The sequence below is a fragment of the Hippocampus zosterae genome, chromosome 7 (genome assembly GCF_025434085.1).
Source record: "Hippocampus zosterae strain Florida chromosome 7, ASM2543408v3, whole genome shotgun sequence".
NCBI lineage: Eukaryota > Metazoa > Chordata > Actinopteri > Syngnathiformes > Syngnathidae > Hippocampus > Hippocampus zosterae.
Genome location: NC_067457.1, coordinates 25116197 through 25128786, shown reverse-complemented (window position 1 = coordinate 25128786; position 12590 = coordinate 25116197). Strand labels below are relative to the sequence as shown.

Below are 12590 nucleotides of genomic sequence, written 5' to 3'. Positions count from 1 at the left end.
AGGTGGCCAGTCGTGCGCGTCTCGTGTGAAGAGGATTTGGTGAGCCAGCGCCCCCGTGTGGACTCAAATCAAACCAAAACAATTCAGCGTGTGCGTGCCCACTATTGAGCGGATGTAAATGGTGAACCCCACCCCCCAGCAGCGACACACATTCAGAAGCATTTTGTTCTTTTTAGTAAAAACAAATATATTGAATTTTTCTGTCAGACAGTGAGACTCTTGTTGAACATTGTGCCTTGTCATGATATAAAACGCAAAAATGACGCAAGGTGCTTCCGATACTTCCGCAAAGCCTTCCGGGCCAACTTGTTTGTAATCCCGCTCAGTGTTTATTCATCATCCCACCCTCGCTTGCTGCGAGGGTAACTTAATGCGGCAGAGGCGCCGCATCCCAGAGCGAGGAAGAGAAGAGAAATATTTGTCTTGAATTGTTGTTTTCAGTTGTCTTTGTCGTGGCTCTGACCATTGCAGGCGTTGGATCGGCGGATGCAGGATCTGCGTGGGTGGTCTTTGAAGTCCACGTAGTCGTGGACGAAGCGTGGATGCTGCTCGATGAAACGACAAAGTTTGTCTGGACGAAAAAATAAAATAAAATTTAAAAAAGGCAAAGAGCATTTGTACCATAACGATAATCAATCAAAAGTGTTCTTACCGTAGGTGATTTTCCCACTGTCTGCTCCGTCGAGCTCCATAAAAAACACGGATAATTCGACTTCTTTCACTCCTAACATGATTTCCAGAGTGGAGGCCAGCTCGTCTTCATGGACCTCGCCGCTGTCCTCGTTCTCGTACATCTGCGCATGAAACCGGGGGCTAGTAGTACATCAGAAATGCGGATATGGTCAACGGGGGTTTTACCTCGAAGGCCAGTTTGAGGGTCTCCATTGACCTGGATGGTCGGTAAATAGTGGACATGGCAATAACAAAGTGTCTGATGTCTATGTGTCCCTCTTCATCCTGGACAAAATACACAGGATTGAGCACTCGCTGATTGGGGGGGTTGTAAAATGTTGCATTTCTTGACCAGTGATGTTTTTTGGCTAAAGTATTCCATCACTCAACTTGTGGAATTCTTGCCATCTACAGACTCTCCACTAGAGGGAGCAAAACAACGGCAAGTAAAACCACAATAAAAACTAAGTCGCATTCCCTTTGTAAAGGGCACACTATTTGATACAGTCTTGTATTCAAAGTACTCGATTGGATAATATGCAGTTGAGCCCGTTTTTTAATTTTTTTTTAAAGATACACCAGTTACATTTTGAGCCTCATGCGTGCTAATGAATACTTTACGATGAAGTGATCCTCTACCTGGATAAAGAGGCTGGTAACTTCTCGGAGTGTATTTGTAACGGGCAGGTGGAGGAAGCATGCCAGGTCTTCTAAATTCAGCTGATGTCTGAGCAGCTTCCTGGCTCTGCTGGCCTGCTCCTTTAGCAGGCCGTTTGTGATCTTCAGCCTGGTGGTGCAAGGAGAGCAAGGCAAATGGAACACCAAATGGATACCAGTGGTCGGTTAGCTGGTGATTTGCCGTGTTTCTCTTGTAGCACCAGATGTCAGCGTCTCCCCCCGACTCCCATCGATTGCGCACCCAAACAAAGTGCCCTCCACTCACCCCAAGCGGCGCACCAGCCGATTGAACTCGAGCAGGCCGCTGGGGTCGCGGATGCGCAGGGGCCCCTCGGAAAACGTGATGTCTCGGTCCTCAAAGGAAAGATCGGCGAGCGGCACCCCCAGTGCTCTGTCGGGCAAAGGCGGTGGAAGGTAAGTCATTTAAAAAAAGGGCGTGGCGACGCCCGTAGATGTACGCTCACTTGGCCATGAGTTTCCGAACATTGCTGGCGAACAGCGTTGGGTTTTCTTTCTCCTCGTCAGACGGCGTATAAACTGGCAGGTACTGAGGAAAGAGAACGTCAGCCGAGTCAACACGTCACCGTCCGCTGCGTTGCAATCAAAACTCCTCACCTCGATCTCCATGGCGTTGTGAGGCTGGCACAGAGTGAGCCACAGGATCTTGAAGCTGGGAGACGGTAAACAGCATGAGAAGAAAAACAAAAAACTACACGCGAGTAGATGAACAGGCTGGTTGGTTAGTGACACGGTGTCGCGTTCCTTTTGGGCTCGGCTCTTGACAAAAGAAGTCGAAGATGTGTGCACTGCGGTTTGTGGTTGTTTGTGTTGGTGTGTTCCACTCACGCTCCGGGCCCTTGCCACGTCCACGAAATTGTATCCTGCGGAAGGGAAGTGGAGAAACGAAATGACAAACATTGACACCTTTTTTTTTTTAAATGAAGGCAAGAGTAGAAAACTGTGCTGCTTTTGCTTTTGCTTTCTCTGCAATAAGGTGACCGCACTAACGTCAGGAATACACGTCACAGCGATGGTTTATTAAAAATGACTACAGTGCGAGTTACAGTGTAAAGGATGAAACAGTTTGTGCGTCGTAAAATATCCGTTGGCACAAACATGCCCGTCTATGGCCTTTCCCGTGAGCATGTGTTAGCGTGTTAGCATTATGTCCGAGGTGGTCGAGGCAAAGTTAGCGGATTTGGTTTTAAGTGCACAACAGTTAATTCTCTTTGTTTTGCGTTAAGTTTGACAGTACACTTTAACCGAGGGAGGGTGGCATTACTGCGCTTGGTGCTTCCTTTTGAAGGATTGTTCATTTTTGTGACGGCCCGGTAGTCCAGTGGTTAGCGCGTTGGTTTCACAGTGCGGAGGTACCGGGTTCGATTCCGGCTCCGGCCTCCCTGTGTGGAGTTTGCATGCTCTCCCTGGGCCTGCGTGGGTTTTCTCCGGGTGCTCCGGTTTCCTCCCACATTCCAAAAATATGCGTGGCAGGCTGATTGAACACTCTAAATTATCCCTTGGTGTGATTGTGAGTGTGAGCGTGGATGGTTGTTCGTCTCTGTGATTGGCTGGCAACCGATTCAGGATGTCCCCCGCCTACTGCCCGAAGACAGCTGGGATAGGCTCCAGCACCCCCCCGCGACCCTAGTGAGGATCAAGCGGCTCGGGAGATGAATGAATGAATGTTCATTTTTGTTCATTTTTGTCAAAGCGCTGCTTCATGTGAAGTGAGTTGAGTTGACTGCCACCAGAGAGCACTGCTCTGCCATTGTTGTTTTTTGCTTCACAAATCAAAAGCAAACAATTGCCCGAACGATGAGCAAAAATAAAACTCAACAAGCCACAGTACTAAATATAAAAATGTGTGTTTAGCATCTAACAATAGTCATTGAGATCAGAAAAGTCAAAATTTCGAGGGAATCTGCTGGCTAGTGAGTCATTTCTATTTTATGAGGAGAGGGGAATTTAGAGACGTGACACCTGTGTGTGCGTGTGTGTTTGTGTGTGTGTGTGTATTCATCATAGAGATGGCTACAAGACGAAAGGGCCGGATGAAATATCATCCGACCAGTACATTGAAGTCATTCAACAAAAGACGGGAAAACCATTGCACCACGTACAAATGTATACGTGTGCACGAAGCGTCTTCACCCTGATCCAAAAAGTTCCCGTTAAAGATGTTTACCAGTTTGTTTTGGTATCGCAAGACCACCGGTTGCACTGGGAGTCCTGGAATGAAGGCCCCTGGCGAAAAGAAGCACAGAGGAGGCAACAAATCAGCCACCGTTCGACGAGCGCGCAGACAAAAAAAAACACGCCGGCAAACCGTCTACACAATAGAATCGACCAATGGAATTACAGAGTGGAATAAATGAGGATTAAGGGGGGTTGGGGGGGGGGGGGACAGTAGCCGACAGCAAAAACACGGTTGGACACAGGAAGCGAAGGGATTACAATCTGCTCGTGACTAAACGGCGCGCCGCGCTGTTTTGCTCGAAGCGACCTCCTAATGTGACACACACGGCGGCGAGTAAAAAATGAATTTGGATCCGAAGTCGAAGCTTACAAAGAATTAAAAGATCAACACCCGAAATTTGTATTGAATGAATTGGGGGGTTGGGGGGGGGGCTGTGAGACCTAAACAAATATGCGGCTTATAGAACCTGTAGAGTAAAAAAGGTTATCATACCCGCCTTGAACAAGATGAGGCTTGACCTGTTGGTGCACGTCCCCTCTGGAAATATCATCATCTAGATTTCCACAAAAAAAAAAAACCAAATGCGTCGTTTTCACATCAAAAATAGGCCAAGTGGGAGTGGAATGCGTTACCTGAGGCCACTCCCCTCCAGAGCGCGCTCTCCTCTTGATCTCCTCAACAGTTCGCTTCCGGGAGTCTTGGTCCGAGCGGAATACAAAGACCGGTCTGATGTACTTGATCAAGGCTGGGGAGACCAAAAAAAAAATATGTCAACAAATCAATAAAATGGAAGTATTTGTCAAATCGGAAGTTAGGTGGAGCGTGCAACTCACTGCCCCAGACGGGAATACTGCCGCTCTCCAGTTTGGTGACGATGGAGCACATGGTGCAGGTGACCGGGATGGCGTCAAAGTAGGAGGAGTGCGGGGCCACGGTGATGACGGGGGCCTCGGAGGGCGCCGCCCGTTGACCTTTGACCTTAATCCAATGGAAGCCTCCGCAAAACCACATGGCCCGCATGATGACGCGCAGGGACAGGTCGATGAAACTGTTGAAGACACAACAAGCAAGTACATCATCATCCTGGATCCAGTCATATTCAACAAAAATAATAATAATTAAAAAAAAAATATCCGGATGAACCGTTGATAATTGTTGAAAAGCTTTAACCGCCATCGGGTAGCGCGCAAAGTGTTGCACGTCCCATAAAGCGACATTTCGGTTGTTTTTATTGCTGTCCAAACCGCTCAATTGAGACCCAAACAATATGTGAGGAATATTCTGCCCCCCCTCCCGTGAAGGCGCGCACCTTCTCCACCATGACTGTGGCTCCACGACGTATTCCGAGCGCCCCAGCGAGGCTGCGAAGGCGAAGGGCCAGGCCAGCAGCATGAGGAAGGACACCGCGAGGAGTCGAACTGGAAACACCGTCACAGACATAAATCCAATCTACAGAACCGGGAAAAGAGATCATGTGAGCGCAAATGCTACAAATCCCGCTCGGGCGGTCACACGGGACATCCTTTGAGGATGAAAAGGCGCACTTGGACATTCCTCCGTATTCTGGGAAGGATGCACAAATGCCATTAGTTCAGTGGAAAGGGAAAACGGCCCAATTGAATCCGTACGGGCAGTCGGGCTTTGTTTTTTCATGGCTTCATGCGGACGCTAATTAACACTCGAAGCGCGGCAACATTACACACGCGGAAATAAATCAAATTGATTTGCTCAGATGTACCAATTCATTAAACACGGCACATTAATAAGGCTCGGTTGCCCCGGAGTCCGTAACAGTGTTTTGTTTTGTTTTTAAATAGCAATTAGATGTATTTGCATAACGGGAGTTTGACATTGACGCAATGAATCTCGGCTGAAGCTCTCCTGCGTGCGCTTTGAAATCTGCTTGCTGCGCGATACCCCGAGTCATACTTTTGCAACAGCGACACTCAAAATGTCCAATTCATGTCAACAGAATTCTTCTGTCCCCAGGGGGCTGTTTGTGGAGATACGCAGAGTAACAGCGGATGGAAAGGCGAGAAAAAGAGTGAACGCAGAAATCAGTAAGTAAGTGAGATTTATATTACAATATTATATTGTAATAATATATAATATTATTATATTATATTAAATAATGGTGAGATTTAAAATGTGAAAATATACTAAGAAAAAATGTTGTCTTTCCAAATTGTGTTTTATAATGCATGCGCACGTTTCAAATTAAGGCATAAGTTGCGTTCACTTAGGTCCCGTTGAAAAAGATGGTCGCAAATCTGTGTAGCATTCAGTCATTCCTTGTTCAAACCAAATGGGAAGTAAAAAGAAAAAAAAAACACCGACTTATTTTTGCCGCTATTTGTGTTCAAAAAACAAAATTGACTCATTTTCCAGTTTCCGATTTTGTGCACAAATGGAAAATGGAAAAAAATCGGATATTTTTTTAAAAAACAATAGAAGGGGCAACAGCTCTGTCTGCTGTTATGTCTACTGTCATTTAAAATGTTATAGAATATTTTGGTTGAACTTTTCCAACAATAACTGCCGTTAAACTTTTTTTTTTTTTTACATTGATCATTTTCAACTGGGCGGCCCAGTATCCAGTGGTTACCACGTCGGCTTCACAGTGCAGAGGTACCGGGTTCGATTCCAGCTCCGGGCTCCCTGTGTGGAGTTTGCATGTTCTCCCCGGGCCTGCGTGGGTTTTCTCCGGGTGCTCCGGTTTCCTCCCACATTCCAAAAACATGCATGGCAGGCTGATTGAACACTCCAAATTGTCCCTAGGTGTGCGTGTGGATGGTTGTTCGTTTCTGTGTGCCCTGCGATTGGCTGGCAACCGATTCAGGGTGTCCCCCGCCTACTGCCCGAAGACAGCTGGGATAGGCTCCAGCACCCCCCGCGACCCTAGTGAGGATCAAGCGGCTCGGAAGATGAATGAATGAATTTTCAACTGTCCCAAAAAAAGCAGTTTGTGGGGCCGAAAAAAAAGATTGTGACTTTTAAAACTAGAATTAGTACTCGCCATCGGTGCATGTGTACAGATATATTCCATATCATACGACATTGATCCCATCTGACAGTCTCATCTGACGACCTCATAGAATACCAATAATTCAGACATCCCAAATATGAATAATTCAGACAAACAGTTTGAATAATTGAGGTGAAAGTGTTGCAAATGGAGATGAAAGCCCTTAGCAAACATTATGCAAGGGGAAAACCACCCACTGGTCACGTGAGGGTCAACCAGGGCAGAAATGAGGATGACAAGTCAGCTTTTCTTTCGGCGTATTCCGACACGTAGCCATGGTGCGCATTTAAGCAGGCTGACGGCGGTCGTCAATGGCGCTCTCCTTGTGCATTTTGTCGCCTAATTTTGTCGTCGAATGAGCGCTTACCCGCCCCTATCCCAGCATCCTCTCTCCATCTCTGGAAGAACCCAGGTGCACACTGCAGGGCCCGTATTAATAAATCAACGCTTGTGAGGTTGATTTAGGACGCTCTATCACTCTTCTTCCCGCCTCCCTGCCCCCACTCGGGCCTGATCTGATGCATCAGAGCTGAACAAAAAGCAATCTGGGAGCATCCTCTTGACATTTTCATGGGAGGGGGGTAGAACATCCATCCATTATTCTAATCTCTTTAGCCTTACGAGGGTGGCGGGCAGCCTATCCCAGTTTGGGGCAGTCGGCGGGTACACCCTGAACGCGGCGCACACATGGTGCACGCATGGTGTTGACCAACAACCGTCCGCGCTCATATTCACACCTAAGGACAATTTGGAGTAATCCATTAACCTGCCGTGCAGGTTTTTGGAATGCGGGAGGAAACCGGAGTACCCGGAGAAAACCCGCACATGCACACCTTACACAGGAAGACCGGAGATTCGAACTCTGCAATGTGTATTTGACCTATATATAAATTTAGAGAGACACACACACACACACACACACACCTTTTGGAAAACACATTCATTCATTCATTCATTCATTCATTCATTCATTCATCTTCCGTACCGCTTGATCCTCACTAGGGTTGCGGGGGGTGCTGGAGCCCATCCCAGCTGTCTCCGGGCAGTAGGCGGGGGACACCCTGAATCGGTTGTCAGCCAATCGCAGGGCACACAGAAACGAACAACCATCCATGCTCACACTCGCACCTAGGGACAATTTAGAGTGTTCAATCAGCCTGCCAGGCATATTTTTGGAATGTGGGAGGAAACCGGAGCACCCGGAGAAAACCCACGCAGGCCCGGGGAGAACATGCAAACTCCACACAGGGAGGCCGGAGCTGGAATCGAACCCGGTACCTCTGCACCGTGAAGCCGACGTGCTAACCACTGGACTACCGGGCCAAAACACATTCAATAAAGTGCCAATTTTTTTTTTTTAATACATGAGGAATTATAGATTCACCCACACAATTCATGCACAACAGAAGTATAGTCTGTAAAATATTTGTTGAGAAAGTAACTTTCTAAACCATTTCAAGCCTTGAAGATTCCAGACAGCAAAGTAACTGTCGTGGCATTTTTCAGCCTGCTCGACAACTCCACATTCCTGCTCTCTTCAACATATATTAAAAAAAAAAAAAAAAAAAGCGGTTTAGCCAGCTTGGGCGATTTATGGAGTTTGGAATTCCCGTCTGACGTCTCCCTGTGTAGCACAGGAGAGGCGGTGGGGTTGGTTTCCCCTCGCCAATTGTTGTGAGAAACAGGTTGCGACGTGCTTCGAAGTTACGGTCCACCTAAATTCTTCTTATGACATCAGCTATTCATCTCAGGAGGACCCGAGAGTGCTTAACGGGGGGGGCGCTTTTGCTTCTGCTGTTGTTTGATAAAAGGCTGCCTTGCTTGGAGGCGGCATGTGCACTGCTAAAAAAAATGTGTGACTCAGCTCGAATGAGTTCTACAGTCTGTCTGCTGTCAAGTTTCCTGACCCGCTTGTTCAAAATTTCTGCTTACAACAAAGTACCAGAGGAAAAATGTGCACGTGCATTCGGCAGGATCTGTTTTCCTGTCATAGTTCGCTTCAAGTCGCGCCGCCCGAGAAAGTCATGTATGGCGTTTGTATGATGCCATGTGACATCTCTGCATAGCTCATGAGAGCCGAGTGTAGCAAAGCCTCCACATTTTGCTTTTTGTTTGGCTTTTTTTGGATCGGCGTCTGTGCGCATTGTCACATTAAGAGTCAATCACGAGTGCCTTCGCTTGCAAATGTGCGCACGCCCTTGTTGTTCACTCAAGTTATTTCAACAAGCCAGAACTTGAGTGTTATATTGTTTACTCTCGATTGTGAGGCGTGCTGGCATCGGTTTGACCCTGAAACTGATTATTTATATTTCCAGGATTTCCTCGTAGCGATACGAGTGGTACTCGGGCTCCTTTTAGTCGTATCAGAATAGATCACTGCCCGTGTACTTTCAGTTGTGTTTAACTTTAAGTTCATTTCAGTGCTACTTGTAAAATTTATCTTTCCTGCCCAAGGCAAGTATAAAGGCATGTTTGCTTATGTAAAACACTCTTGTCTAAGGTGGAAAAACACACCTCACCGCCACACATGAGTCAGCGTCAGTAGGAAGTGGGAAGCAGAACATCTTTAGTTTATATTTATGGGTATCCTGCTGTCGTCTGGTTCCAAACAAACTTGTTTACAAGCTCCTTCAAACGCCTGGTAGATAAATGGCAGCGATAAGCGCCCACTAACGACCTTCCATTAGCGAGATTGGCAGAATTCGGGAAGACTACGGGTAAATGAAGCTAACGCACGAACGAGAACGTTGCTTATTGCCACCAAAGCAGGGAAAATTCAATTGTCTCAGTGGAAACTTCATGTGGGTAAATAACAGCGGCGGCAATCAGGCTGTTTTCACCGAGCCTCTTTACTTGGCATGTTTTGGGCGCAATGAAAGCGGGCAGGAACCTCCCTGAGGCTAGCATAACATTTTTTGTTTAACCTGCTGCAACTGACAAAATTGTTTGAGTATTGAGTGTGTTTCTAAACATCTGCGAAGGAACCCCAGTCTTAAAAAATAAGATAAATTCAAGACAGATTATAAAGGATCATATTGAAGTATCGATTGACTGATTCCAGCTTTTCTACTGGTCTGTCAGATGAGCTTCTGCTTCTACTCTCAACGGCGCTTTCTACCGTCTTTGTGACCGATTTGCTGCTTTACTGTTGTATATGTTTTGTGTGTATGTTAATGATGTATAAAAAATAACAATCATAATAATAATAATTAAATGATGTGAAGGAAAATTGTAAATAGTACTGCGATTTATCCATTTTGTGTTCATATTGCATTTAATTGAAAGATGTTTGTTGTTTTTTTTCTCTTTCTTCTTTCTACATACATTCTTGCTGCTGGAGGCTGTAAATTTCCCCAGTGTGGGACGAATAAAGGATATCTTATCTTATCTCATCTTATCTTATGTTCCTTGCTCCATGTACAGCGCGTTGTATGCAGCGATGGCTGTTTGAAAGTGCTCTAGAAACACAGTTGAGTCGAGTTAAGAAGCCATCCATCATCACCGAGAGCGTGTCCATCGGTCCGTAGGTTGATTGATGACAAGGCATTTTAGTGTCTGCTCGCCCAAAGCTATGCTAGATTCAGGATGGAAGCGCAGCTGCTCGGCAAGTGGAATCCTGCAAGGCTTCGGTTTCATGTTTGGTTCGCCAGTACCAGTCATGTCTTGTTACGCCATAAACATGAGCGCGACCTTTTAGCCTACAGTATTATAGTTAGACCTTTTGTCATTTCTTCATCACCTACATTGTTTTTTTTTTTTGTTACTTTTAATCCGTACAACTCACGTTGTTTCTTGGCAGCAAGAGGCCGCGATAAGGTGACATAGCACTACTTTTGTCTAAGTGAAGCTCCACTTCAACATAGTTCTCAAATCAAGATGGCACGAGATGATGGCAAAACATCACTTTTGTCGAAATGAAGTACCTCAACGCACTACAACATAGTTCCTTTGCACCGAGCTAAATCAAGGGGCTTTGCAAAAATTAATTTATCATGTACGGGTTAGCTGCACATCTCATCACAATGACTATGTTCTGCATTGTAATAAACACACAATGCAGGCGAAATGACCGGTGGCAGTTATGCACTGACACACTGGGTCGCAGTAAACTTCTTGTGCACTGATGAAACAAGTAAACGTTCCAGAAACAGGCAGGGACTTACCTTTATTTTGTCTGCCATGCTGAATTTTAATGTATGAACGAAAGGGTTCCTGCACCACTTGGAGGGTCGAATGCCCGACGAGTTCATTGCTGCCCGCGCAAGCCAAAAAGTGATCAAATAACGGTGGAAAACTCGTGTATGTCACTCTAAAGTCGTTCCTTGGTGTTGTGCGTGAGGCGTCTCAACGTCTCGTTTTGTTTCGTCGGCCGAGAAAGGACTCTGCGAGTGAGCGCAGAATTGCGCGTGTGAGGCGGTGCGACGCTCGGGGAGGAAACCAAGAGGTCCTATTACAGCAAGCTAGCGAGATTGCACACGTGAAGTTCCGGTTCTAAAACAAAAGCTTTCGTTGATAACGTCAACTTTGATACCCCTGACAGCCCATACGTTGCTTTTTTGACACGTTCGTGTGACGTTAGCAATGATTTTAAAACACTTTAATATACTTTAGTGGAATTCTGAGTCCCCTGTTGAAATCGTGAATTTCCCCGTTTTCACTCGCATTTACAGTTTCCAATGTTTGTTATTATTTACTGATCACAGTAATAACAAAGATGCCTATTATTATTACCATTACAAATAATACGCATATTGTTGACATAGATAGAATATTGTGCAATTTATTTAGGGACAGACTTGGAATGCCGTATGTAAATGTTGTAAATAAGCAAACTTACAAATTCAGCAGGGAGATCAAATAATTATTTCCCCCCACTTAGCTCAAACATGTTCCTCCATTTGGATACCGTCCTGTATATGAACCTTCTTGGAAAACCATCCGAGCAGGTTTGCTGTTTGTTGCCAAATACATTTTACACCAATTGTACCATACGCCTCCAGGGTTTTGCACTACAAATATGACTGCTCTCAACTGTTTTGTGTATGTGTATGTGTGTGTGTGTGTGTGTTTCAAAGGGCGAAACGAAAAAAATGCTTTTAGCTTTCAAAAAACAACATTAGGGAAGTGGAAAATCAGATAAAAGTGTGGCTGCCAGATACTGGCCACAGTGCTCCCTAGGGTGAATCAATTTATCTTCAACAACAAGAAGTAACGATCAAAGGGCCGTGGTCACCAAACTATTTTATTGTCGTAGCAAAGTCTCAATCTTCAAAACTTTACATTTCAACCTTGTCTCTGCTTGTGTCTCGGATGCGTCTTGCAAAACACAAACAAGCGGCCTCTTCGACGCACAAAGAAACAATCTTTGCAGCGTCTTTTCAAGGCAGACTTTGTTTTCATTCCATTAGTGGGTTGGATGCAGGGAAGATGCTGACATTGTCCCAGCAAGGACGGTCCGCACGCCGCAGGCTGTATGTGGCTGATTCTGGCTGATGACTTCGGTACCGTGCTAAGACTGTACAAACATCGGTAGGAAGCAACTGCAGGTAAATAGTTCCAGGTTAACCGATTAATCTGGGTCATCTGTCGAGTCAAGGAGACTGCCAGTTGCTTCAAGAAGTGAGATGCCATTTGGTCCAGGTCTAAAACAATGTTAAGAAATTAGAAAAAAATTAAATGTATTCATGTTAAAATTTGACATTTAATAAATGTACAAATAATACACGCAGTCCTCGTTTCACCACCCTAAAAATCTGCCATAAATATGCACAAATGAAAAACCGTCAATACGGCGGCAAGTGAACGTAGCTTTTTGTGCCGTTTTCTTACGATGCCGCGTAAACTAATTTAATAAGAAGCGGTTCATAATTTATCTTGAGGTATCTTGATGCAACTCCTGGGTTGAATCCGAATGTTTTGTGGACGTGTACCTAATAAAATGGCCGGAAAGTGTCCGACCTTGCCTGAAACGATCATTCGCGGACCAGAACTCTTGCCAATTATCTGCGGGGTGGTATC

The 12590-nt window shown here is 45.6% G+C and overlaps 1 protein-coding gene across 1 annotated transcript; it reads right to left on the bottom strand.

The window, feature by feature from the left end:
• Positions 1–253: 253 nt before the first annotated feature.
• On the bottom strand, positions 254–11235 carry lpcat1 (lysophosphatidylcholine acyltransferase 1). Its single transcript, XM_052071933.1, has 14 exons — positions 10736–11235; positions 4857–4996; positions 4381–4595; positions 4180–4292; positions 4040–4100; positions 3536–3594; positions 2197–2231; positions 1966–2020; positions 1815–1897; positions 1616–1741; positions 1312–1459; positions 859–957; positions 653–794; positions 254–571 (listed from the first exon to the last, which is right to left on the bottom strand). The coding sequence occupies exons 1-14, from the start codon at positions 10820–10822 to the stop codon at positions 438–440; spliced, it is 1497 nt and encodes a 498-aa protein (XP_051927893.1). The 5' UTR covers positions 10823–11235; the 3' UTR covers positions 254–437.
• Positions 11236–12590: the final 1355 nt, after the last annotated feature.

Bases quoted from the DNA above. Each gene is read 5' to 3' on its own strand.
- lpcat1 (XM_052071933.1), bottom strand. From the start codon at position 10,822: ATGAACTCGTCGGGCATTCGACCCTCCAAGTGGTGCAGGAACCCTTTC. The intron at 3,595-4,039 runs GTATGATAACCT...TCTTTTCGCCAG, and splicing joins CCTCATCTTGTTCAAGGCGG to GGGCCTTCATTCCAGGACTC. The intron at 2,021-2,196 runs GTGAGTGGAACA...ACCGTCTCCCAG, and splicing joins ACGTGGCAAGGGCCCGGAGC to CTTCAAGATCCTGTGGCTCA.